The sequence below is a fragment of the Tamandua tetradactyla genome, chromosome 4, assembly GCF_023851605.1.
Source record: "Tamandua tetradactyla isolate mTamTet1 chromosome 4, mTamTet1.pri, whole genome shotgun sequence".
Classification (NCBI taxonomy): Eukaryota; Metazoa; Chordata; class Mammalia; order Pilosa; family Myrmecophagidae; genus Tamandua; species Tamandua tetradactyla.
This window is the reverse complement of record NC_135330.1, coordinates 144,650-171,705: the sequence shown is the minus strand read 5'-3', so window position 1 is coordinate 171,705 and position 27,056 is coordinate 144,650. Positions and strand designations below refer to the sequence as shown.

Genomic DNA, 27,056 nt, shown 5'->3' with positions numbered 1-27,056 from the left:
TGATTTGAACAGTGAGTAAAAAAGTATTTGCAAAGTCCCCTTGGGGGAATGGTGAGAAAGGGGGAAAATTCAACTACCCCAAGTGGAGAATTCTTGATGTTCTCACAAGCAATGGGGACAACCAAAGGAATAGGCTGAGCCCCCAATTTTGGGGGTTGTTCATATGAAACTTAGCCCCACAAAGGATAGGTCAAGCCTCCTTAAAATTAGGCCTAAGAGTCTTTGGTTGCTCAGATGTGGCCTCTCTCTCCAGCCAACACAACAAGCAAACTCACCGCCCTTCCCCTGTCTATGTGGGACATGACTCCCAGGGGTGTGGACCTTCCTGGCAACATGGGATAGAAATCCTAGAATGAGCTAGAATTTAGCATCAAGGGATTGAGAAAACCTTCTCAACCAAAAGGGGGAAGAGTAAAACGAGATAAAATAAAGTGTCAATAGCTGAGAGATTCCAAACAGAGTCAAGAGGTTATCCTGGAGGCTATTTTTATGCATTAAATATGTATCACCCTGTTAGTCAAGATGTAACTGAGAGACCTGAGGTAACTGCCTGAAAATGTAGAGCTGTGTTCCAATAGCCATGTTTCTTGAAGATGATTGTGTAATGACATAGCTTTCATAATGTGACTGTGTGATTGTGAAAACCTTGTGGCTGATGCTCCTTTTATCTACCTTATCAACAGACAAGTAAAACATACAGAATAAAAATAAATAATAGTGGGAACAAATGTTCAAATAAATTTAGTAGATTGAAATGCTAGTGATCAATGAAAGGGAGGGGTAAGGGGTATGGTATGTATGAATTTTTTTCTGTTGTCTTTTTATTTCTTTTTCTGAATTGATGCAAATGTTCTAAGAAATGATCATGATGATGAATATGCAACCATGTGATGATATTGTGAATTACTGATTATATATGTAGAACGGAATAATCATATGTTAAGAATGTTTGTGTTTGTTCGTTGTTATATCTTTTTTAAAAATTTAAAAATTAATTTAAAAAATCAAAAGTCAAAAAAAATTTAAAAAAAAGATTGAGAACATGATTTTCTGGGCCACACAACCACAAACCACCACATCTGCCTCCTCTAAGACCCAACAAGCAATGGTTGGTTGTAAAAGAAACAGGGTGGTTGTATATGAGACTTCCTGTTCCTAAACACCCCCTTGGCCCTTTCACTAACATAAATCTTGGGAAGGGATAAGATGGAAAGCTAATTTTACTGAAATCTCCAAATTTACACATTCCGGTAACTGAAAAAAAAATTTGCTGGGGTTGCCATTTTTTTTCTGCATTAGACAGAAGGAAAGCTATTTGGTCTCAAGAAGCATTCTATTGGCAATCTGTGAGGACACTGGGTAAATAAGGCATTTCCGGAGCAATTCTACTGGCAATCTGTGAGGACACTGGTTAAATAAGGAGTTTCCGGAGCGATGGGAGGAGAGAACCAGAACAAAAGTAGATGGAAACATTTTTTCAAGAAACAAAGTAGTACTATCTGATTGTGTCATCTTGATGCAGCTATTAAGAGATGACTGACATTTTGGAAAATAACCGTTCGACAGAACCACATGAAAAGGTAGAAATGCTTATGACTGATAAATAAATAAAACGCGACCTTCTAGCCCCTTCCCCTTCATCCTCCTGTTCTGGGATGTTGGTGTCGTGTTCTCCACTGTGTGTGTGAGCGGGTGTGTGTTTACAATGTTTTTGTACAATCCAGGCCATATGCTGAGGAGAAATCTTCCTCAATGGAGCCAAGTGATTCTCCAAACTGAATGACTATTTTTACACATTTTTAACTGGTTGAAATTTGGCAAGATATAAATGAGCTGAATGCAGTTTGATTAAAATAAGCAGAAACGTTAAGGTGGGAGTTAGGTAAGAAAAGTGATTAAATAGAGAGATGAGAAAGAAAAGAAAAACTTATGTTAAATAAGAAGCAAAAATGTGCCATGAGGAAGAAATATGTCCAGTGACTAAGAGGTGGTTACTTCAGTTCTCTCCACCTCCGTTTTCCAGCTTCGAAATGGAAGTGATAGGGATTGCCTGGTGAGGTTGCTAAGAGGATCCCATGGGTTGATTCTCAGTAAGATTTTGAATCACAGCCACAGGAAAAGGATTCTTTTGGGGTCAGGTGAAAAATATTTTTGTGAAGGATACTTTTGAAGTGAGGCTGATAAGAGTTAGTGGTAGGCATGGCACCAGCTTGCCACGAGCAATGCCTCTTACCCAAGTACTCAATGCCTATTGACAAAATAGAAACCTAGGCTGGACGAGCCTGATTTTTAATCAGACTGTGAATCCTACATGCATTATTTTGGTCTTTTCTGAATGATAGTGATTACTAATTTTATACTTGAAAATTTAAATTGCCTTTTAAAAAGGGATATTTTGTGTCTTTAATTTGAGGATAGAACGTACTTTTTAAAAGTATTTTATTTCCTTGCTATTACCTGCTTGTAGTTGGGTGTGCTCCACCAGAATATAAGGTCCTCCAGGTAGGAAACAGAACCCATTCCTGCTGTGCCTAGCGCCCAGCTCCTAAGTCTCTCCAGGTAGGGTAGATCAGGAACTGACAGCACGGGCGTCACCGGGTTTTGGAGATCCCCGGAAAGTTAGGTGTTCTCCGCTTAAGCATTTGGAGTAAGGTTTACTTTAAGGTTGTTGTCAGTGTTATTTCACCACTAGGAGTTTGTGCCTTTAAGGCAAAAACCGAAAGTTAAAAGTGGAACCAGAGGGGCGGGGAGGGGTGGAGAAAGGAGGCTGCCCCCGCTGCACAGGGTGCCGCCGAGTGCTCCGACGGGCCGCTGAAAGGTAGAGAAAATGGGAGGGCTGTTGCTTTCTTCTGCCCGAAGCAGGTTCAGCCCACGCTTATTCCCAATTGGTGGAGAGAGTGAGGATGTCGCTGAGTGGGAAGGGCAGTTAGCTGACAGGAGGTGAAGAGCAGCAGCTCCTCTCTGTTCGCAGTTGCAGTCCTTCGCTCTTAGAGCCTCACCTTCCGGAGCAGCCTCCGGAGGGAAAGCGCTGTAGGTGCCGCCCAGGGCGAGTGCAGGTGCGGCGCGCGCCCAGGTGTTGGGGCCTCGGGGCCTCGGGGCTTCCGGGCCTCAGGGACTCTGGCCCAGCCCAGCAAGTACCTGGCTCCAGAGCAGCCCCGAAGGCTTGTCCTGTGGCAGCCGTCATCTGAAAATTAAGCCAAGGTCTTTCTTGGAGAGATGGGAACTGATGTGTGGCTTCTTTTCCTTTTCTATTTTCATCCTTACTTTAGGACAAAGGGCATCGGCCCAGTCGGGTGAAGACCTCTGGAAACCATGACCAAAAAAAGAATTGCGGTGATTGGGGCAGGTGTGAGCGGGCTCACTTGTATCAAGTGCTGTGTGGACGAAGGTTTGGAGCCGGTCTGCTTCGAAAGGACTCAGGACATCGGAGGGCTGTGGAGGTTCGAGGTAAATCTCCTGCCCCTGAATGCTTTTCTTCGTGGGGTGATTTTATCTAGTGTCATGGAGTGTGACAGGCCTGACAGTTGTGAAATCTGCTGAGTCCCAGCCTAGGCTAGCCCAGTTCCTTCCCCCACCGCGGGACCACCTGCTGCCCTGTCCTCGGCTAACCCAAGCTCGCGCAGGGATCTGTCCCCACGCTGGCCAGGACACACATGCTTTTCTGTTTCTGTTGATGAAAATGACACCGAGACCATTTTCATTCAATGAGTTTTGCTGCTATCCAAAAGGAGAGTGCAATCTGGGTGAAACATGGTAACAAATATTAGAAAAGCCTGTAGGACTTAGACAGGAGGCAGAGCTGCTGCTGCTCTGTCCCAACAGGTAACAGAGGAGAACGACCTGCTCACAGTCCCTCCCAGGAATCCCCCTTTTCAATCTTCTCTAACCTTTCATTTTTTTCAGTTTGTTGTTTTGAATTCTGGTTCACTTTAGGCCATTCTCTGACAATCCAACATCCTTGACTGCAGTATAAAATCTTCTCTACCTTGTTTGCTACCCTTGTTTGCTTTCAACATTTTCTTCCTTGGAGAGGAAGAGGTCACTCAGTTTTAAGGCTGAATTCTTTTGACATGTTTGTCTAGCTCTGCAACGTGTTACAAGCAGCATTAAGAGAGCCACTGCTTAACTTATAGAAAAGCTTATTAAAAGCCAAACAATATCAACCACCTTTGCTGATCTCCAAATCGATGAGCTGGGCTTCACTTTCAGTTTAGCTCCCTGAACCAGTGAACGGTATTGTGGATCCCAAATGTGTTTCATATTTCATAAAAACTAACAAAGTATTAAAGTTGCCTTCATATGTTTCCTTAGTTGAACAGCAACACGCTCCTTTTGTAGAGACAGGTGCTGTCCTGGCGCTGGCCTGGGGGACTGACCGTATCTGGCAGCTGTCCTCACTCAGACCCAGAGTGCGTCTCCCTCTGCCCCGAGCAGACCCCCACACCTCTGTCGGAACCAGTCCTCGGCATCGGCGGAAAACATTGCTAATTAATTTTTTCTTTAACACTGTTGAAATCCACACGTAACATAATGTAGAAGTTAAAAGCTCAGTCTGGGGTCAAACCCTCTTTCTGTCACCTCCTAGCATTGTAATCACTGAGCCTTTCTTTACCTCTGTTTTTAAAGGGGCCTAGTAAAAGTGCCCATGTCATGGGGTTATTGGGGGAATTATGAGAATGAATAAGCATTTCATTCACTTATAAAAATGCAAGGTGCACAACAAATGCTGCAGGTAATAATTAGTACGTCTGCCTGGACTGGGGCCCAAACATTTGATTTTTCTGGCAAGCATATTGGCCAGGTTTAGCAACCATTGAGCAGGCATGGAATCAGTGAAGAGTTATCAGTTCTCTGGTTTTTAACTTAAGTGGTTTAAACTTATTCCCTGCTAAGGGATTAACTTGGAGTATTTTCTGGTGTTCCTCTTGGCAAAATTGCAACACTTTATAAACTGTTTCCTTGAAAAATGAATAAGTTGTATTTCATCACAACTTTCTGAATTGTCTTAAAACAGACCATGCCGGTGGCTCACCATTGTATTTCTAAAGCCAAGAGCGTCGCCTGGCCACATAGTGAATACCCAGTAGACTTTTGTTTAGTAAGTGAATCCCTGAGAAACAGAATGTCTATAGAGGCTGCTTGGAATGTTTGTGGCGAGCAACCTTATTCTTATAGTTTCCACAGTTCCACAGGTGTGCGGCCTGAGGCATTAGAAATGACAATTAGTTGCAGGGTAAATGGGTTAATACTGGTATTCTGTTCTGGTTTTGTTTTTTTCCTGTCCGGGATCTGCTTTTCTACCGCCCCCTTGCTGGGTGTTTGGAGCCCTCCTCTCCCCTTGGTGCACTTTTCGGCAACTCGCTGTGGCCTTCACATGTAGAAGGGTCTGAATGCTCTTGGTTCCCACACTGCCACCAGGGGTCTAGAAAGACTCGACTCTGGGGCTTCCCTCGCCTCGTTCCTAGGGCAGGTCCCGGAGATTCGGTATGTCTTCTTTTCTTCTCAGCCACTGCTTGCATTTTTCTATCTCTATTTCTTTTTCTCTGTTCCACTTGCCAAAGAGTAGTTGAAGTCTCACTACTTGCCTCCTCATTATTATTGCTCAGTAGTTTCCAGCAGTAATTGTGTATGAGTTCTCAAGACATTAACTTCAATCATTATTTTTTATGTCTTTACTAACATTAGATAGACTGATGTTGGAAAGTAGGTGCTAATCATTTTTATATTTGTATTGCAATATGACTTTGTGAATTCAATATCTTGAAAAATAACTCATGAATTTCTGAGGATTTAATAAGTACAGAATGCTGAAAAATCATTTTTAATATTCTTTAGTAAATGGATTTTACAAATCCTTGAAGCATACCATAGCAGTGCTTCTTAAACTTCAATGTGCATAAGAAGCACCTGGAGATTTTGCTAAAATGCACATTCTGATTCATTAATCTGGGCTGGGGCTGAGAGTCTGCATTTCTACCAAGCTCCAGATGGTGCTCATCCTGCAGGTCTGGCCACTGCAACCTGCTGTGAATGTGGGATTACACTCCTTTCGCTGAAATAGGAGCCTTTGGAAGACAAGGACAGACTTGAGTTTTTCAGTACCTAACATCTATTGAATGAATGATTGCAGTCAAATTCAGATGTTAGGAACATGCCACACTGACCCGCTTAGTTCCAAAATGACTCTACCAATCATTAATTTATTTCCATTTAAAAAATGACTTATGTAGAAACAACTTTTATTTTAGAATAGTTTATAAAATTTTAAGTTTAAAACAGATTTAGATTTACAAAATTATTAGGAAAGTAGTACAGAGAGTTCCTGAATGCTCCACACTCAGTTTCACCCATTAATATCTTATCTTATATAAGTCAACCTCTGACTTACATACACATGCATTCATATTAGTATGGTACATTTATCACAATTAATGAATCGATGTTGGTACATTGTTATTAAATGAAGTCAGTGGACTTTATTCAGATTTCCTCAGTTTTTTCTCATGTTCTTTTTCTATTACTGGACCCAATGCAGAATGCCGCGTTGCATTTAGTAGTCCTGTCTCCTTAGAATGCCACATTGCATTTAGTAGTCCTGTCTCCTTGGACCCTTTTGGTTGTGACAGTTTCTCAGACTTCTTTTTTCCTTGTTTTTAATGACCTTAAGAGTTTTGAGGAGTGCTAATCAGATATTTTTGTAGAATGCCCTTCGATTGGGATTCATCTGATGTTTTTCTTGTGGTTAGATGGCAGTAATGTGTCTCTTGGAGAAAGAGCCCAGAGCAGAGTGCTGTCTCATTGCCTGTATCGGGGTGCATGTGAGTGTATGACTCATCATTTAACCTCAGTCATCTGGCTGGAGGGTGCGCTCGTCAGTTTTTACCACTGAAAAATTTTGCATTTTTTCCTCCCTTGTAAAATTCACGTTTAAGATAAAATTGGTTCTTTTAGGCCTTTGCCTTCCCATTTAAGGTTTAGACTCAGTTTGTTGATATCTACAAAATAGTTTGTTGGAACTTTGTTTGGCATTGCATTGAGTGAGCTGGGAACAATTGCCCTTTTTTTTTGCATAGGCTGGCACCAGGAATCAAACCTGGGTCTCCGGCATGGCAGGAGAGAACTCTGCCTGCTGAGCCACCATGGCCTGCCTAAGAACTGACATTTTAATATTGAGCCTTCCAATATGAGAACATGGAATATCACTCCATTCATTTGTATCTTCTTTGATTTTTCTATCTGTGTTTTATACTTTTCCTATGCATATTTTGCTATATTTATATCCAAGTATATAATTTTATGTATCCAAGTATATAAAAAACTGTTATTATGAATATTGTTCTTTAATTTTAAATTCTAATTGTTCATTGATGGTATAGAGGAAAGTAATTGACTTTTGTATGTTAACCTTGTATCTTGTAACCCAGCTATACTAGCATTTTAGTTCTGGGAGGTTTTTTGTTTTTTTTTCTGATTCTTCGGCGTTTTCTACATAGATATCGTGCAGGAACTGGACATCTGCTTGCCTCTTCGCTCATGTCTGGAACTTCAGCTGGGGTAGGGCTGGCCACACATGTCTCCATCCTATACATTCTTCCTATTTGACTAGCTTGACTTTCCTCACACTGTGGTGGTCTCAAGGCAGTTTGACTTCTTATATTGCTCTTGGCTTCCAACTCAGTGAGCTTTTTGAGAGACCCACGCAGAAGCTGCAAGGCTGTTTATGATTTAGTCTTGGGAGTCATTCAGTTTCACTTCCTCTGCATGCTATTGGCCAAAAGGAAATTAGAAAGCCAATTCAGAATTGAGGGGAAGGAACTACACAAGGGTGTAAATACTGGGAGGTATAGATTTTAATTACCTGCCATCGTGTACATGTATGTGCAATTTGTTTTAATTGGCAATTCTTTCAGAATGCTTTTTCAGATGTTTATTGACTTTATAAACCATGACGTTTATTCTTTGGTTGCTCTGAATGCTTCTTCTTTACTGCAGGAGAACTCTGAAAAAGGAAGGGCCAGTATTTACAAATCAGTGATTATCAATACTTCTAAGGAGATGATGTGCTTCAGCGACTACCTTATCCCCGACCATTACCCTAACTTCATGCACAACTCGCATATCCTCGAGTACTTTAGGATGTATGCCAAGGAATTTGACCTGCTAAAGTATATTCAATTCAAGGTAGGGAATTTTGGGGATATCTTTGAGCTTGAAGGTATTTGTCAAGTAAATGAATAACATAGCCTCATTTGCTGGGGCCTGCATTTAAACATTGGCTGGGTATGCATGGATATCTAGCCAATCCAGCAAAGATTCTCCTCTTTTCCCTCTGTACCTGAGACGCATTCATGGAGAGCTCCTTCTCCCGTATGTTTTGACTGTGCATCCGTGAAGCTACCTGCCAGAATACTTTCTTTGTCTTCATTTTACATGATTGGATTGCAGTAAAACGTGAAATGAAAGGGGGGTGTTTTAGTTTTTATAAGGGGGAACTAACAAATATAGAATTCTAAAACATTCTGGATACTTCTCGACTGCCACTGCTTTTATGATTTCCGAAGTATTTACAATGCATTATTTTTTGTGATCACCACAATCCAGTGATGTCATTATTGAGAAGATATTGAGAAAGCAAAGAAGTTTACTCCAATATAGAAAGAAGAGTTTTGAACAGGGGAAAAGAACTCTGAGTTCTGGTCCTTATTCTACCATTAATTAACTTGTGACCTGGAACAAAGAGTTACTCAACTTTGATTAAGCTTAATTTCCTTGTTTGTGAAACAAGCTGATTATACTATATGAGTTCAATGATTCCTTCCTGCTCTAAAGTCCTCAATGGTTTTCTATAATTCTTAATCGTGGTCATAAAAGGACAGATATTTCTCACAACTGACAAAAATCCAAATCCCTTTTCTTCTGATCATTTTGCTAAATCATGTCTTCTATTGTTTAGCAACAATAATGAAATAATACATTTATAGCAGTCAGAATTTCCAAAGCACAACCCAGTGGCTTTTTTCTTCATTTGTTTAAGTAACACTCATAGAGCAAGTTTGTTACCATATTAAGCAGTGAATGTGCAAAAACCAAAAAAATAAAAGTCAGCACATACACTAGTTGGGATCACAGAAAAATAAGAGAATTTTTATAGTAGATATAATAAAATAAAGAGTTACGGGTGGGGGACACCATAGGGATTTATACATTGCAGCCCAGGGGAGGGGCCTGAGGTCCTAGGCGCAAGAATCTTCTGAGAGGAATGATGTCCAGGCCGAAGGGTGACCAGAACCTGTGACAGGAGCAGGTGGTCCAGGCAGAGGCCCGCCTATGTAAAGCGCACATTGTAGCAAGGAATCAGAAACGGTGCAGGGTGGTGAGCACGCACAGAGGTGAGTGTCTCTACCAGTCCACCGAGGTGGTATGGTCACAGGGCCCGACACGTACATAGAGTTAGTTGTAAAATGGGCCTTTATGAATACAAACAGAGTTCCTTTACACAAAATATTGGGCTCTGAGATGTTTTCCACGGTGCCAAGGGCTCCCTACAGCCGAGACATGTTTAAGGTCAGCCCCTGAGAACAGGGCTGGAGGTAAGAAGGCCCCCGAGGGTCTAAGGATGTTGGGAGGAAGGAGGGCACTTGTGCACAGAGTATCGAAAAGGCCCAGGAGAAGCCTAGCTTTGTACAGGTGTCACAGTGCCATACGGCATGAACTCTTCCAGAAGCAGAGCAGTGTAGCCTTAGCCTACCAAGTCTATTTTATTGAGACTTCCTGGTACAGTTTTCTCACTCTGATCACAGCTTAAAAAATAAAAAAATGAAAATAACCACAGTTCTTGTTTGCACAGTATGAAATTCCCCTGACCCTGCGTGACCCTGCTATGTAGTGGAGGCTGCGTGCAGCCCTTGTGTGGCTCTGCGAGGAGACCATGTCAGGGAGGGTTCCATGGAGTCCGTGGTCACAGCCCTTTTGTCTGTCTCTCCTTTCAGACCACCGTGTGCAGTGTGAAGAAGCGGCCTGATTTCTGCACTTCGGGCCAATGGGACGTGGTCACTGAGTGTGAAGGGAAGAGGGAGGCGAAGGTCTTCGACGCGGTGATGGTTTGCAGCGGGCACCACACGGACGCGCATCTGCCCCTGGAGAGCTTCCCTGGTGAGCAGCCGGGCCCGCCTGAGGTGCTGCTGCGAGGGAAGTGGGCGCCCCGAGTGGAGTGGGGTGACCTATAGTGCAGCCGCTTGTGGGTAGAGGAACGGTGATTTGGGAGATTAAATCGAGGCCTATCTATTCGCATCATCATGACTCTACTTTTTCTAGGGATCAAAAGGAAGAATGTGGGGTTGTTGGTCAGCATTAGGTTGGATGAACAACTAAGGAAACAAGTAGAGACTTTGGGTTTCTAAGAAATAAATGAAAGCTTGCAGAAAAAATTTAATTACAGTCTTTGGCCTGGTTTAGCATTTTGAAAAAAACAACTTATGCACATAAATGATTGAAATGGTGGTAGACTTTTGGGGGGATGAAAAAGAAAGGAAGTTTTCTGAGGCAGTTTGGTCTTGTGAGTCTGCAGATATAAGAAATGAATAGAGAAGAGGTTGTTTTTCTGGGAAGGAAATCACAAGGTTCTTCTCTGAAGCCATAGAAAAAGAAAATAGGCAGAAACAGTCTGAAAGGCAAGAGAACAGCTGAGTGAAGGAAAAACAAAATGGATAATAGAAGCTTAAACTTTATATAAGCTCAGCCCAAAATGAGTGCCCACCAATTATTTTTCCTCCCTTTGCAGGAATTGAGAAGTTCAAAGGTCAGTACCTGCACAGTCGAGACTATAAGAACCCAGAGGCATTCACCGGAAAGAGAGTCATTGTCATCGGGATTGGGAACTCCGGAGGGGACCTGGCAGTGGAGATCAGCCACACAGCCAAACAGGTCTGAACCGGCCAATATCACTTCTCCTTGCCCCATGGGCGTCACCCAGGCAGTGAAGGCGCCACTGAAAGAGGCTACGATGGCTGTTCCAAGCCCATGTGTGAATGGCAAACGTAGGCCTTGATTTCATGCCTCTGTTGGCAATACAATGATGATGCTAGTGGAGCCAAGGCCACCAGTTAGATTTCCAGTCACTCAGCTGGCCTCATGCTAAGAAATTAGTTCATGGGTCAGAGGCTGCCCTCAGAGTCCCAACCAGTCATCTCCTTAGAGTGCCTCTGGCCATGACAAAGACCAGATAATTACTGGGGGAGCATGTCAGGTGCAACTCTTGCAGGGTGGGGTGGCCAATGTAAATGCCGCGTTCTTGTAGGAAGGAAAACACACCATTGCCATGAAAGCCTTCTCACACGTAGGGCGGTGCCTGTGCTTTACTCCTCACCCTCCAAATGGAGAACAGAAGCCACTGAACCTTTCCAAATATATCCACAGGCAAGTAGCAGTCTCAAGCCTTTGCATGCAATTGGGTCACAAAGAATGATATTCACCCCAAAACAATTTCAAACTCCATGTTTTGTTTTGCATCATAGATTTTAGACTTTTTTTGGGGGGGGGCAGGGGGGTGCATGGTCCAACCCGGGTCTCCTGCATGAAAGGTGGGCATTCTAACCACTGAACTGCCCGTGCACCCTGCATCATAGATTTTAAACTAGGAAGAAAGTGTCTTTATATCCCCTGTCAATTCTGTTTCCTATATAGAGAGTTTCCACTATAAATATAGTATATATAATACAGAAATATTTTATTATTTTTATATATATCTAGATCTTAAATATTCTGTTTGTTTAAAACAAGGTATAGGTTAGAAAAATAAAATAAGAGGCATGATAGCCCTTAACCATTTATCAAATGCCATGCCTTTTGCAAACATATTATTTAATTCTCACAACATCCCTGTGATGTATGCATTATTGTTTCTATTATATAAATCAGGAGCCTTTTAAATTAGGCTCTGAGCATTTACATTACTTGTTAAATGTTATGTAGCCAGCACACAAAACCTTCCATTTCCTAAGACCGTGCATGCTCTTTGGACTATGACAGGTCAAGGTGCTTTCTTATGATGGGGAGAGTATGTATTCCTGATTAAAATAAACGTGACCTAATGGAGTATCCCCCTGTAAGTAGGTCACCTTTCTATATTGAAGCATGGACAAAAGACCACAAGATAATCAATTTATATAGCTTTTAGCTCTGGAAATTAGAGTGTTTTGTAATGTGGAGAAATTCACCTCAAGCAATATTTTTATTTGGGTAATTGACCACAGGATTGTCAAATCTTTATCAGCTCTGAAGGTGGACTTTGGCCGGCAGGCACAGAGAGACTGACTAGCTTTCTGTTGTTCTACTAGCAAGCTTAATTCTTCCCATTAAACAATCAGTGAAACACTTCTTATGCACAGTCTTAGCAGTCATTCAGACATGGGCTGGAACTTCAGCTCCACCACTTATTAGCAGTAAAATCTCACACAAGTCCTTCATCCTCTGTTCCTCTCGTGCTGAAGATGGGGATAATAATACCTTCCTGTAGAGGCTGTTGTGTGAATTAAACAAGTGTATAGATAACAGACCTAGCACAATGATTACTGGTGTAACCAGTAATGACATGCTGGGGAAAATACAAGATGTGTAGGTTAAACCCCCCACTCTACAGAAAACAGATTTGGAGAAACAAAGTGCAAAATGTGTAACATCAATATAAATAACAGCTTGTTGCAATAATGCAAACAATGCCAAAGGCAAAAAAACTGAGATGTGTGGATTAAATGATCTCTAATTGCTTTCACCTTAACACTTCCATAAATGCTAGAGATTTTCAGAGGATGAAGAGAAAACTGAGGTCTGAAATGGCCAGTGGCATCTTCATAGGGGAGGCAGACTTAATCTGGATCGTGAAAATGAATAGGGTTGGGAGAATTAAGAGGGAGAAGTGCTTTCCAGGCAGGTGTAACAGCATAAAAAGAAATGCATTGGTGAATCAGAGAACGAAATATTCTGGGGAGACATGCTTAGGAAAGAATATAGCAAGAAACAACAAAAAAATGACTGTGCAAAGGCTAAAAGCCAGATTAATGAGCTTGAATTTAAATCTTGAGCAGGATGGGGTGCTTTTGAGGTACTGTGAGCTGGAGAGGGACAAAAGCAAACAGTTTTCCCCCATCCCTGCCCCAGGTTTTCCTCAGCACCAGGAGAGGCGCATGGATCCTGAATCGTGTTGGGGACTATGGATATCCATTTGACGTGATCTTCTCTTCTCGACTCAAATATTTTCTTTCAAAAATACTTGGTCCATTGGTAGCAAACATGTACCTAGAAAAAAAGATGAACCAAAGATTTGACCATGCAATGTTTGGCCTGAAGCCTGACCACAGGTATGTTCCTGGATTGGGAATGGGGAGGCAATGGGCAAGGGGCGAGAATACGGGCTAATAGCAGAGAATTCAGCTAATAACAGAGCTGCCACTACCTGTACACTAAGAAATCCACTGAATCGGAAATAGGTTTCTCCTTTATTCCCGCAGAGATCTATAGGTCTATGGGTTTCTGGTCTGCGAGCCTCCTTGGCATTTACCGTTTTCTCATTCCCCTACATATCAGAGGTTCTGTGAGGTTTTTTTACATGATGTGCAACAACAAAATGGTAATCAAAAGCAGTGCATCATTCATTCATCCAGCCAACGGTGTGTGCCTGCTGTGGGCCAGGAATTATCCAGACCCCGAGGGCACAGGGATAAAAGACATAATGTCAGTACGAATGCGTTATAATGCCTTACCTTTCAGAGGAGTCACTATATGACAAACACAGTGCTGAATGAATGACATTTTACCTTATTTAATCCTCAAAACTGCCCTGTTGGTTGGAATATAATTCTCTCTATTTGCCAGTATAGAAACTAAGACTTAGAGAAACTAAGTAATTTCCTAAGATCATAGAGCTAGTAAAGAATAGGCTCTAGAAAGTGATCTTTCCATAAATACCCTAATGAAAGAAATAAACAAAACATGATGAAATGCATAGAGTGCTATGGGAATTAAAAGGAAGGAACCCTCACATGGCCAGTAGGCAGATTGTGAAAGTATTTCCAGAGGACTGATTTTAAATGCTTTTTTTCTCCTAAATTTTTATTTTTGAAACTGTTCAGATATACAAAGAAGTTGTGAAAACAATAAATACTATGATCACCCATTCACCCTCGATCTAGGTTCATCTAAAATTAACATTTTGCTGTATTTGCTTTCTCTTTATTTTTTTCTCTCTCTGAAGAGAGACAGATCCATCAATATATGTCATGTATGCATGCATACATACATATATTCTCTGCACCACTTGAGGGTAAATTGCAGTCATTAAGATATTTTATCCTAAATAGTTTGGCATATATCACCTAGGAAAAACAGTGTTCTCTAATAGCCTTAATATAATTATCATACTTGGAAAATTTACCATTAATACAATACCATTATCTAGTATATTGGCATATTCAAATTTTGCCAGTTGTCCTAATAATGTTTGTGATAGCTTTTTTTTCAATCCAGAATCCTATAAGGTAAACACTATTGCATTTAGTTTTGTTATCTCTTTAATCTCTCTTAATTCAGAATAATTCCTCATCGCTTTGTTTTTTACATGGACATATTTAACATGGACTTGCTTTGCAGAAAGGTTCTCAATTTGGACTTGAATAGTTGTTTTTTTATTGTTATATTCACGTTAAATATTTAATCACAAATCCTGCATAAATGATGATATGTCCTTCTTGGCAGGTCATATCAGGAGGCACATGGTTGGTGATCAGTTAATGATGTTAAATTTGGTCACTAAGGTGGTATCCACCAGCTTTCTCCATTGTAAAGTAATTTTTTCCCTTTGAAATGACTCAGCAGGACTCAGCAGATTGATACTTTGAACTGTGTTCCCTGATAACCTTTTGCCCAATTTTTTATAACATCCATTTCTTTGGTAGTTGTGACATAGGGGTTTTATGGAGTCAGGAGATACCTGAACAAATAAGGTAGGGGAGTAGCATTCTAATTATAAGTACAAAGTCTTGAAATAGCAAAAAATATGTTATGTTCTGGAACCTGCACACTGTCTGGTAAGGCTGAAGTACCTGGCACAGGTGGAAGAGCGATTGAAGAATACATCTCCAGGCACATCAGACAGGCACATGGAAACCTTTGTATGCTATGCCAAACACAGAATTTGGAAATAAGGTAGCATAAAGTTATTGAAAATTTTAAGCAGGTACATGACATAATCAATACATTTTCAGAAGGACCACTCCAAAAATGGTATGGAAGATCGATTGGAAGTGGGGAGCATAGAGCTGGAAGCACTAAGGGCATTTTTAATAGTCCTGGTGACAAATGTTGAGGGACTAAGGCAGGGTAACTTTGGTATGGGGCACATAAAATGACCCTGGGCATGTTAAAAGGAGGAGGGGTCTTGGTGACCTGGTATAAAACTCAAAGTTCTGTGGCCTGGGCAACTATGTGGACGGTAGTTCTATTAGTGAAAAAAGAGTGGACTTGGAGAGAAAGATGAGGCCACGAGGTCCGGATGCAGAACTGAGTCTGTACGTAAAGATAAGTTCAAAGCGTAACTAAATGCAGCAAACCAGTAACTGTTGTTTAACATAGCATGTTCCTAAGGCTAGGTCAGCTGTGTCTGAGCATGAAGGGCTGAGGATTCCGAGAGCCTACGAACCTGGGATCCAAGGATTCAAGCTGCTTTGTAGAAACATCCAACACCCTGGAAACCCTGCCTTCTCTGGCACACTTTTCCAATGCCATCTCCAGGAAACACTATTTAACAGGCCCAGAGAATCCCAAAGGGATTCGTAGAATACCATTTTGATATGAATTCTAAAATCTTAGCCATTGAAACCTTGGGCAAGTTATTTAACTTCTCCAGCCCTCAGTTTCCTCATCCATAAAACTTGCTTAATGACACCTGTCATGCCTTCTTCATAGGGTTTTGTGAGAGGTAAGTTAATGCAGGCAAAAGCAATTTATGAACTGTACATTGCTGTACACATGACTTACTATAAATTTGAACAAGTGGTCTGGGTTTAGCTCTTGGGCCTTTGCAGCTGAAATGAGGATGAACAGAGTGCTGATAATCCAGTTCTGCCAAACTTCTTGAAACTGGGCAGGAACTATTGACCTTCTCATATTACTGAGAACAGTACTGCTCCGTGAAAAACAACCCAGGCATTCCTCAAATAATACTCCTCTTCCTTCTGCTCTGGAAACCTGATCAATGCCAAGCTGGTATAAACTAGACCTTTCTCAAATTTTATGGATGAACTGATGAAGAGACCATTGGAATATTGTTTAACCGCCTCCACCAAAGTAGAATTTTGCTAACACAGTGCTGGTTTCTCTCTCTCTTTCTCTCTTGATCTCTCTCATTTCTCCTTTTTCTTGTTCTTATCACCATTCACAGAGCTCTAAGTCAACATCCAACTGTGAATGACGATCTGCCAAATCGCATAATTTCTGGCTTGGTGAAGGTGAAAAGGAATGTGAAAGAATTCACAGAGACAGCTGCCATATTTGAAGATGGCTCCAGGGAGGAAAACATTGATGCTGTAGTCTTTGCCACAGGCTATAGCTTTGCTTTTCCTTTTCTTGATGACTGTGTCAAAGTGATCAGAAACAAGATATCTCTCTATAAACATGTCTTCCCTCCTAACTTAGAAAAGCCAACTCTTGCAATCATAGGCTTAGTCCAGCCCTTGGGAGCGATTATGCCCATTTCAGAGCTCCAGGGACGCTGGGCCACTCAAGTATTTAAAGGTAAGTGACCATGAAGTTGATTATTGAATTGCTTGGTGTTGTGTTTAATTCTATCTGTGCACTTGCTTTTAGATAGATAAAGATACTGTGTATGATCACAGCAGTGTCTGGCACAAAGTTAGTGCTTGAAAATTAATTTTGGGGTGAATCCAAAGTTGTAATTTATAACCATGGACATATGTCAGAATCATATGGGACATTTTTTCAAGGTATGCATGCGCTGACCCCATCCGTGGGGATGCCCATTTAATAAGCAAGGTGAGGCAGGCGGGGGTGGGGGGTGGGGGTGGGGTTTGTCATAAGATCTTTGAGACAAAATGTTCCCAAGTGTTCTGACTTACACTTCTAATTAGAATCCACTGGTCTAGATTTTAAACAACTGGCGTATATTTATGGAATAAAAGAATTGCATCTTAATGCAATCTTAAGATAGAAGAAATTCAAATACAGAAATCATATGACTTAATATTAGCCAAAAATTAAGACTTGGTCGGAGACTAAACCAGTATGTAGAAGATTTGACCTCGCAAATCTTCATTTCCTGCCTTCCCTCACCCCCACCCCAATATCGTTTTGTTTTTTTCCAATTTTGGCTAGGGTTACATAAGAAAAGGACTTTGGGTTTTGGAATAAGCTTAATACGATTCAGCAGTTTGGCCTCCAAAATGCTTAGTTACATCTAGTATCATGAAAAAAATATAATGTTGCACAACAATTGTGTATTGCCCAAGCTGGGCAGACCACACCTGAAGATATATGTTAAAAGTGAAACTGAAGCACTTTAAAAGGAAAAAGACCAGAATGGTTAAAAGATTTTAAAATATGCCATTTGAAATACAACTGAAAGAATTAGAATTGTTTATTTAGCCTAGAGAAGAAAAGATTTGAAGATATATGAAAGTTCTCTTCAAATATTTGAAGAAATGTTCCCTGGATGAAGGATTAGATTTGCTCAGTATAACTTCAAAAGGATAAATGAGAAGCAAGGAGTAAAACCTTGAGCAATGCACACTATCAGCTCAAGGTGACAACAAGCATAAAAAATACCTTTATTTTTCCTATGAGCCAGTGCCATTCAAGATGGAATTTCCTCTGACATTGTGAAGAATTCAAATGGAATAGGAAAAGGATGCCAAATAGCTGGATGGTATAAGTAGATTCAAGTCTCAGAATAGGGAGAGACCAGATGAGCTGTAAGGTCTCCTCTAAAAAGACATTCTTGGATTCTGTGGTTGTTATAATAAAAGTTGCTATCATTACTAATGTTTCATTAAAGCTGTTCAGAGTTCTTGTTGGAGTCAGAGCTTCCTCTTGCCTAGTAGAGATCTTCATGGTACAAAGAAAAAAGAGGAGATGGTGTTAGAGTTGAAAGATCACAAACTTTTCCAAATGTTTCCAAATTTCTCCTATTTCTGAATTCCTTCCTGTCCTATCCAGTAGGTCATGTACTTCTTGAGAGCACTGGACCAGAAATGAATGCAAGTAGCCCATTACACTGGCTTCATTTGTCATGTTGATTGGGTCAATTAAGCAAGAAGACCTAGACCAAAGTATTTTAATATACTGTAAATAACTGGGACTCTTTTCCAGGACCAAGTGAACTTTTGACAGGAATAGAGAAAAGGAGTATTTGGAAGAGTCTGCATTACTGCTATGAGATTAGAGAAGCATAGGGAAATGTACGTAAACAAATGGCAAGGAGGCCAGTTTCCTATACCAGTGGAACTTTAGTGCTGATTCCTCTGCTTTCCTCTAACATTTGGAAGGAAGGAACCTCCAGGAAAAAAAATCCTGTACCAAAATTCCAACAGCAACTCAGAGCTTTTCATTCTCTCCATCTCCTATCTACCTACCAAATTCTTGCATTTCTCTTTCCTGAAATCTATCTTCATTGTGCCAACTGTTAAACCCTTTGGATTAGTTTCTTCCCCTTCTTTCATCTTGCACAGCCTAGCTGGCCGCTTTCCCTGGCCTGTCTGTCTCCTTACCAAGTTCCATTTTGCCTTCTTCCTATATTCTCTGGAATCATTGTTCTCTTGTCAAGAAAATATTCCACCTTTTTTTAGAACACTGAACATACTTCCTTGCCTTAAGAGTAACCTAGTTTTCTTTTTTTTTCCTTTCCTCTCTTATAGCCTTCTCAAGAAACTTTTCAAGTGCTCTAGTTTTACTCAATCTTTCCTTGAAAACCACATTAAGTTATACCAATTCTCTGGGACACAAGAAGGTATGATTGTCATGGTACAGCCGTAAGTTTTACTCTCATCAAGTGTAAATGCTGTGGAGGAGAGGAGATCTATTTCTCGACTGTGAAAGATCACCAATTCACCAAGAAATTTAAAAAATCTATAGGTATGGATAGGTAGATACATAGATAGATATATAGATAGATAGATAGATAGATAGAGATGATGATATTAGATATAGATATGTATGCAGTGCCCTTTGGTGCAGTTCTAATTCATTAACACTATTCTTGTAGTATTTCATTGTTGAGGCAAACATTATTTTATCTCTCTCCTTCCTATCTCTCTCCCCTCTGATATTCCCAATTTAAATTAATGGCAGTAGCACCTGAGCAGATAATTTTTCTCTCTCATCCACAGCATAGATTCTGTCACCCAATCCTTTCAAGTCTACCTGCTAAATTTTATTCAAGTTTGTGTCCTCCTGTTCATGTAGATTGTCACTACCTTAATTTAAAGCCCTCATCATGTCTTACTTGGACTTTTTCCACAGCCTTGCCCTGACCTACTTCTCATTTCACTCCCCTCTGAGAGGCCTTCTGAATTCCGACTTCTTCTCACTGTTAAAATCCTTCAGTGGTCCTCTACTGCCCGTTCTGAGTGCAAACTTCTTGACTGACTCCCAAAAATTTTTCTTGAATTTGTCTCTGTGACTATCTCTAACTTTGTAGACATGCAAGTAGCCCATTACATTGGCTGCATCTGCCATATTAAAATGGATCTTTTAATTGGGTCAATTAATTAAGAGAACATAGACATCTAGCATTTTAAACTACTTGCAGTTCCCAGAATTTGACTTGTTCAGACACTATTCTCTGAATTTGCACAAATATTACTTGTTGTTCTTTTTCCCTGTTATGTCAGTATTTTCGTGATCTTTTGTACCTCCTACTCATCCTTTAAGATGTAGATGAAGGTCGACCAATGAGCCTTTTCCATCTCCTTTAGGAAGTACCAGGTACATAGTCCTCACGGCTCCCAGAGCAGCTCCTCTGCATCCCTCTGGGAGCACTTGTTAGGATATTGTAAATCCTTGTTGAATAAATGAACACAGAAGGTCTGTTTACTTATCTGTCTTGCTTGACTCTGAGTTCCATGAAGATGGGAATTTTCCTTTTAGTCATATTTGTATCTCTAACACCTAGCAGAGGGTCTGGCATATACTAAGAGGTCAGTAAACGTTAGTTGAAGAACAGTGAGGAGTTGAACTTGAGAGATTTTTTCATGGGTCCCAAGACAAGATGGGAAGGAAGAGAGCTTGAATTATAGTTATATGATAGTAGGCCTTTCACTTAGCTCACAGGCCTAAGGCAGGTTGGATTTGTATAATTCTGACTTTTTACAATTCTGACTTGCGTACGCATATTTTAGTGTAAAGTATTATTAAAAGATCAGTAATTTGGACATCAGCTCTCAAAATGTGTTTCTTGAGCATCTCAAGAGGCCTGTAATTAATCTCAAATGAAGGATCTCTGTGTTTCCTCATGGGTTTACGAGTATAAGCAATAATTCTCATGACTAAAATGAGAAAACACATGGAAAAACATATAAGGCTATTTCTTGAATGTTGAATTTCTCAGTCTCCTATGTTCCTTACTAGAGTGTGCCAAGAGAAGGGCAACCAAGATGGCAGAGAATGTGAAACCTGCCATATGGAGGAGTAGTGCTGTTCAGTCTGATAATGGGAAGACCAAAGGAGTTATGGCAGTTGTCAAACTTTTCAAGGGCCATCATATATTCAGATTATCTCTGTGGCTCCAGCAGGCAGAGTAAGGTCCAATGGTGCAAATCATGGAGGCAGATTTTGGAGTCAATAAAAAGAGTAATATTCCATCAACTAGAGCAACCAATTAAGTAATCACAGAAGCTAATGAGATCCCCATCACTAAAGAAGGCAAACAGTAATGAAATAACCACTTAACTGGCATATTTGTAGAGAGAAAGCTTGCATCTGATATATTCCCATTCTGAAACTGATGATCCAGAATCTTATGGGAACCCAGTCCTAGGGATGGGGTACAGCTAAAAGTCTCTGCGTGACACAGCACCTAGAAATCTGGGCAAGAAGCCAATTTTTTATGTTTAAATACTACTTTATCTTTGTCTGACCATGTCCTGGTATTAAATTACTACTATGGGGATGTTTGTACAGCAGTGATTAAACTGATCTGTCAAGATTGAGTATTATGAATTATCCTTGGTCTAACTCCCAGCCTTCACCAGATAAAAACGTTTGGAAGGTAAGTCTTATCTTCAGTAGGACTTTAGGCATAAAATGTGATTGAGCGTTTATTTTTACTTCCTTCTTTCTGTAACCAAGAGCCTCTTGTTACTTTGAGCATGAGTGTGAATGTGTTTGCCCACCCCTCTGACCTTTACTTTGTATCTCATTTTCCTTATACTGTTAAGGCCATTTGTCATTTCCTCGTATCCATACTTAATTTCCCAATTGAAATACTATGTTAGGGAGGAGGTAAGTTTTGGCTGGAAGTCAGGGAGTATAAATATTTTCCAAGGACGAAACATAAAAGAGTGAGAGGCAGATGTTCCTATCAGTGTGTTGGTGGTGCTGGGAGGAGGGGGTTAAATGCATAAGTGAATTGTGAGTTCCTTGAATACAGAAAACTCCTATATTTCTCTGAATTCAACACAGCATAGTAATTGTTAATGGAATTATTCCCAATAAGATAATTTTACACTTAAAATTTTAACTTTTCTCTTTAGGGCTAAAGACATTACCCTCACAAAGTGAAATGATGGCAGAAATATCTAAGACTCAAGAAGAAATGGCAAAAAGGTAAGAAATTTTCCCAGGAAAATGTGTAGTCAATTTTTCTACTTACTACTTTTTACTTTTCTACTTACTATTGCTCTCTTAATAAGAGTAGTGCTATACTACATTAGTTTCAGGATTTATGTATTGAAGGAAAGTAAAGGATAGTTTGTGACAATAGCATAGAGAAGTAGCAGCAGAACCAGTGCTTTCAATGTGGACAGAAAGAGAAAGAAAAGCTTAAGAAAATAGTGTTTATAATGCTATTTAGTGCCCAAAGGAAAAGTCGAGTAAGAAAAACACAGAGAGAAAATAAGGTATGTTATTTTGCTGGGATTGCTTGAAATGCTAGGACAGCTGCTGGAAAAAGAAGAACAGAACAGAATTAGTGAGTAGAGATAGGTAGATGCACAGGTCTGCTGACTGTCACCACACTCATCACAGCAGTGTGGACAGAGCATGTAAGGTGGGGCGGTGCAGGCACCAGCTGCTTAGGGTGAACACAGAAGTCCAGGAACCTAAATGTCAGGACTTGAGCTCAATCACTGAGTGATTTTTATTTGGACAAACTAGAAACTGATGATGATTTCCTCTGTGTGTGTGTGTGTGTGTGTGTGTAAAAGTCAGAAACAATATCATTACACCCAGTCACTCTAGGCCATGGATTTCTTCAATTGGTTGTTAGCATAGCTTTGTTACCCTGATACCCTCTCCAGGTCCTCCCCACTTTTTCTCTCTCCTATCACTGCCAAACTTCTGCAATAAGTATTTTACATTGTATGCTGTATTCTTACCCTTTCCTCCCTTCTAAGCCCCCTATAATGTAACTTCCATTCTTACTCCTCAAACTGCTCTCTTTAATGTCATCCGTGACCAACTTCATTTTCCTTCCTCTCATTTCTGAATTTGGTGCTTTAACCATCTCTTCCTTCTTAGGGTACTTTCCTTCCTACCATTTCTTGCACTAAACTATCCTATTTCATCCTTTGTCCTCTTTCCTTGCATTTATTGGTATCTAACACCTTCTGACTGCAAGCATCCCCAAGGATATAATATAACCCTTTTTGGAGGTCCACTATGTACACACCCTGAGATAAATGTGTGATGTGTGTGAACTTATTTAACCCTCATAACAGCCCTTTAAGACAGATTCTATGGAAACTTCTTTGTGAAACTTTCATGAGTATGACAGCTCTGGACCCTCAATATACAATAAATCGGTGCATGCTGACAAACCCTTGAATCAATGTAATGTCCATAAAAAAAAAGCACTCAAATTCTTTCCATCTTAGCTTCTTCTCTTTTAAATTTTAGTTCCATTTCAATAATTCTTAACTGGACTATCTAACAGCCCTTTCTGCATTCTGTCTACCAGTTCTACTCTCAAATTTACTTACTACCATATTTTCCTGTCCTGTTTTTGGATTCCTTCAATAAACCCATCCAGTCTCACTTAGCTTTTGTTCTTCTCTGTTCTTTCTTTACTTTCATTATAGTAAGTAAAAAGGCAAAGTGCCCCCCAAGCTCCCCAGATCCTACCTTCTCCATACAGGTAATCATACAAATCACTGTTATCACATTTGCTCCTCTAAAGTCATTTTGGGGCGGGCCACGGTGGCTCAGCAGGCAAGAATGCTCACCTGCCATGCCAGAGGACCCAGGTTCGATTCCCGGTGCCTGCCCATGTAAAAAAAATAAAAATAAAATGCACTAAGCGGGGTTGTGGCATTTTAAAAAAATAAAAAAATAAAGTCATTTTGGCCCTTCGAAACACACTTGGTATGATCATTTGAAGGCCATCCCCTCTTGTGAGATGCCATGCCCCCTCCTTTCTGAAGTCCAAATTAACAATGGCTCTGGGAAGTCCTGCTCTGTGGACCTTACCACCACAGCCCTTGTAAAATGATCAAGGATCCCACACTTACAATGATGGATTTAGCAGAGGGGTCTTTTTGTAATGTGTTCATGCATTCTGATAATATGAGGATCTTCTGTATCTGGATCTACTATACCAGTTTCTCCATCTCCATCCTTATTTCCCACAACATGCCCCCTCTGCTGTAGGTTGTGCCCACACAAATTCTAGACATTTCAGCTTTACTCCTTCATTCTGCTGTTAAACTGACTTGTTAAATGGTTCTCTTTGTTCTTAGCCTCTCTATCTCTTCTACACCCTTCAAGGTCCCAACTATTATTGCTCTCTTTTAACTATTCCCTCTTTACATTTCTATTTAGAGTGTAAAACCACATTAATTGCCCAATTTCATGAATAAAGTTCTCCTGTTCCTCTATGCTTCTTATATATCTGTCTTAACTCCTTTACTAGAATATGAGCTCCTTGAGAACAGAGACAATGTCTTATATTTCTTCTCTATTTTCCACAGTTCATACCCCAATATTGAGCTAATAGCAGGTACTCACCAACCACTGATAGATTGAGGGATTGATTGATTAACCGAACTGTTGATAGCTCATTGCTTTTGTCTTCTCTGTTCAGGTATGTGGAGAGCCAACGCCATACCATTCAGGTAGACTACATAGAAGCAATGGATGAGCTTGCTGATCTTTTGGGGGTTAAGCCCAATCTGCTGTCCCTGGCCTTCACTGACCCCAAGTTGGCTTTACAGTTAGTGTGGGGACCCTGTACTCCAGTCCAGTATCGTCTCCAGGGCCCTGGAAAATGGGATGGCGCTCGAAAAGCTCTTCTCACCACAGAAGACCGTATCAGGAAGCCTATGATGACAAGAGCAGTTAAAAAGAGTAACTCCACAATCTCAACGACAATGTTCAGGGTTGTGCTTGTCATTGCTTTCTTTGCTGTAATTATGGCCTATTGGTAGCTTCCGATGTCATTGCTTCGGCTTACAATTGGGAAGCTGGATCTAGAGATGCCTTCAGAAGTGAAAGAGATTGAAAAACTCTCAGCTTCACACTGCCCAGAAATCTACTTTAATTTCTCTTTTCATGACATTTATTCTCTTTCCTCTTTTCCCCACAGTGAAATCCCAATTTTTCATTCATATTGATTCTCATTCACTTTTCCTTCCAATAATCCCTACAATCTGATCTCAAGAACTCTATTAGTCATCCTTATATGACGTGTACTTGCAAAATTCTTGACATGTATTAAGCAAAGTAAGGTTGCTTAATAAATGTTTGTTGAGAAGCAACAACAAACACTAAGGGCAGCATAAGTCAACATCTGTATAAGAAATGACTGACTTTGTGTAACTTTGCTTCTGGTAGAATTTGGTTTTCTATTAGAAACTCATTTTTTAATTGTTTTTAAAATTGTAACTAAATGTATGTTATTGAGAGATAAGAAAAATAGCAGACATATAATAGTTTTAAATATCTGAGATGAGGCATAAATACTTCACGTATTTTGTTTCACTTACCATTCTGTAGTATACCTGATATCCTATCATTTTTATGCCTTTTCCCTAAGCAACATGTTTTTATTTTCTCTCTGAAAAAACTAACTTTAACCTTCTTAGATTATTCTAATAATCTGTTGTCTGCCAATAGATTCAAATTTGTTGAGAAACTTGGGATTTTAAATTAGCTGACCTATCTGTTTTGAACTCTTAGCTCCCATATTCGGGATCCAAGAAGACTTTATCTTAGAAAGTACACTAGTGGCTGCCAGTGGTCCCAAAGTAGCCTGCCTCCCTCCACCTCAACTTTCTCTTCTAGCCTGCCTTCTTTCCCTCGTAGAATAGGACTAATAAGTATCCAAGGGGTCATTTATGTATTAAAGTAGAATTTATATTAAGACTAAATGTGGGGACATTCTGTTTATACCTGTTTTTCTTATATCATATAGTACAGTTCTGAAAAACCGAGCAGTTCTGAAACAGAGTAGTGTAATTCTGAAAATGGAAAGCAGGGACTTCAGTTTGCATCCCGGTGCTGCCACTCATTCTGTTTTCTCCTCTATAGAAGTTTTGTTCTGTTTATAGTAGCTTTGCTCTGCTGTTTTGCATTGCATAAAGAAGTTAACTGAGGGTCAGCTGGCAGGCACACTCATCCTGGTACCAGTTCATAAACAGCTGTTGCACAATATGCTCATAAATTTTGTGATTGCACCCTATTACTTAGCAGCAGGATAAATTTTGATAAAGGAAAGAACATTAGAAATTATTATAATCTCTAATATAAAACATGTAAGAGAACTATAAATGTAAGAATTATAACTTCCTCCTTATTGTATAACCATTTGGACAATTGCCTGGCATTTGGTCAATTTCCCTGTGGAAATGCCTTTTGAAAATTAGAGAATTGAGAATTTTTATGAATTCTTATGCCCTGTCTCGATTTATTAGCTATTAAAGTATATCTAGTATCTATTAATCTGCAGATTATTCTAGTTCAGAAGTAAATTGGAGGTTATTTGGTTCCTTTTCATTTCCTTCTTTTGCCATGTACATTTCTCAAATCAGCAGTTCTTTGATAATAAAATTCCTAGCTGATCAGAAGTACACTAGTTTCTTCTTTAAATAGAAAGTATATAATTCTTTAACATACTGTCAAATTAATTGACTCTCTCATTCTACCTAAAATGTGCAAGGTTACAAAAAAAATCATTGATCAACTTCTAACACTGCTGAAATTCCTCAAGATACAAAGTCCTGTTTACTGACTGATACTCAGTTTATCTTATCTTGCTTTTGTCATTATATTGAAAGGTTATACAATTTTCTCTCAATTATGTAAATCCAATTACCCAAAAAGTAAAGTAAGGAAATGCTCATATTTCTAGGAGTCCATATGATACAAATGAATGATTGAATAAATAATAAATGGAAAAAATAGACAAATCTTCCATGCAAAAGAATTACAAATAATTTTTGTAGCTACTCTACCTTCAAGGCGGTGGAACATAAATCTCCTTATGTGTGGGCTGCCCATAATGACTTCCTTCCAAAGAGCAAAACACGGAAAAAAGGAGTGTAAAGTAACTTAACAGTCAAGTAACCTGACAAACACGACCTTAGCTGGGTGATCAACATGAGCATCAGCAGTGATAAACCATGTTGATAGTATGTTCCCTTGACATGATGTGATGAGATCATCACTTTATCACTCTTGTCTCCCTCCCCAAGACCCGTAGCCCCAGCTTCACCATAGGAAAGCATCAGCCAAACCTAAACTGAGGAATGGTGGACAAAATACTTGACCATCTCAGAACTGTTAAGGTCATCAAAAATAAGGAAAGCCTGTCACAGTCTAGGTGAGCCTAAGGAGACAAG

The 27,056-nt window shown here is 40.0% G+C and overlaps 1 protein-coding gene and 1 long non-coding RNA gene across 4 annotated transcripts; one reads left to right on the top strand and one right to left on the bottom strand.

The window, feature by feature from the left end:
- The first annotated feature begins 2,740 nt into the window (after window positions 1-2,740).
- FMO5 (flavin containing dimethylaniline monoxygenase 5) lies at window positions 2,741-26,285 on the top strand. Of its 3 annotated transcripts, none has more exons than XM_077155891.1 (9): window positions 2,741-2,818; window positions 3,270-3,447; window positions 7,993-8,181; window positions 9,990-10,152; window positions 10,781-10,923; window positions 13,156-13,355; window positions 16,433-16,785; window positions 21,756-21,828; window positions 24,302-26,285. In XM_077155891.1, the coding sequence occupies exons 2-9, from the start codon at window positions 3,313-3,315 to the stop codon at window positions 24,642-24,644; spliced, it is 1,599 nt and encodes a 532-aa protein (XP_077012006.1). In that variant the 5' UTR covers window positions 2,741-2,818; window positions 3,270-3,312; the 3' UTR covers window positions 24,645-26,285. The 3 variants fall into 3 exon arrangements, with proteins under 3 accessions (XP_077012006.1, XP_077012005.1, XP_077012004.1); XM_077155890.1 differs by lacking the exon at window positions 2,741-2,818 and adding an exon at window positions 2,877-3,030; XM_077155889.1 differs by lacking the exon at window positions 2,741-2,818 and adding an exon at window positions 2,878-3,056.
- Window positions 17,937-24,629, bottom strand: LOC143679688 (uncharacterized). The gene is made up of 3 exons (XR_013173896.1): window positions 24,226-24,629; window positions 23,445-23,481; window positions 17,937-18,111 (listed from the first exon to the last, which is right to left on the bottom strand). It is a non-coding gene; the product is annotated as an uncharacterized LOC143679688 (long non-coding RNA).
- Window positions 26,286-27,056: the final 771 nt, after the last annotated feature.

Bases quoted from the DNA above. Each gene is read 5' to 3' on its own strand.
- FMO5 (XM_077155891.1), top strand. From the start codon at position 3,313: ATGACCAAAAAAAGAATTGCGGTGATTGGGGCAGGTGTGAGCGGGCTC. The intron at 3,448-7,992 runs GTAAATCTCCTG...TCTTTACTGCAG, and splicing joins GAGGGCTGTGGAGGTTCGAG to GAGAACTCTGAAAAAGGAAG. The intron at 13,356-16,432 runs GTATGTTCCTGG...CACCATTCACAG, and splicing joins GGCCTGAAGCCTGACCACAG to AGCTCTAAGTCAACATCCAA.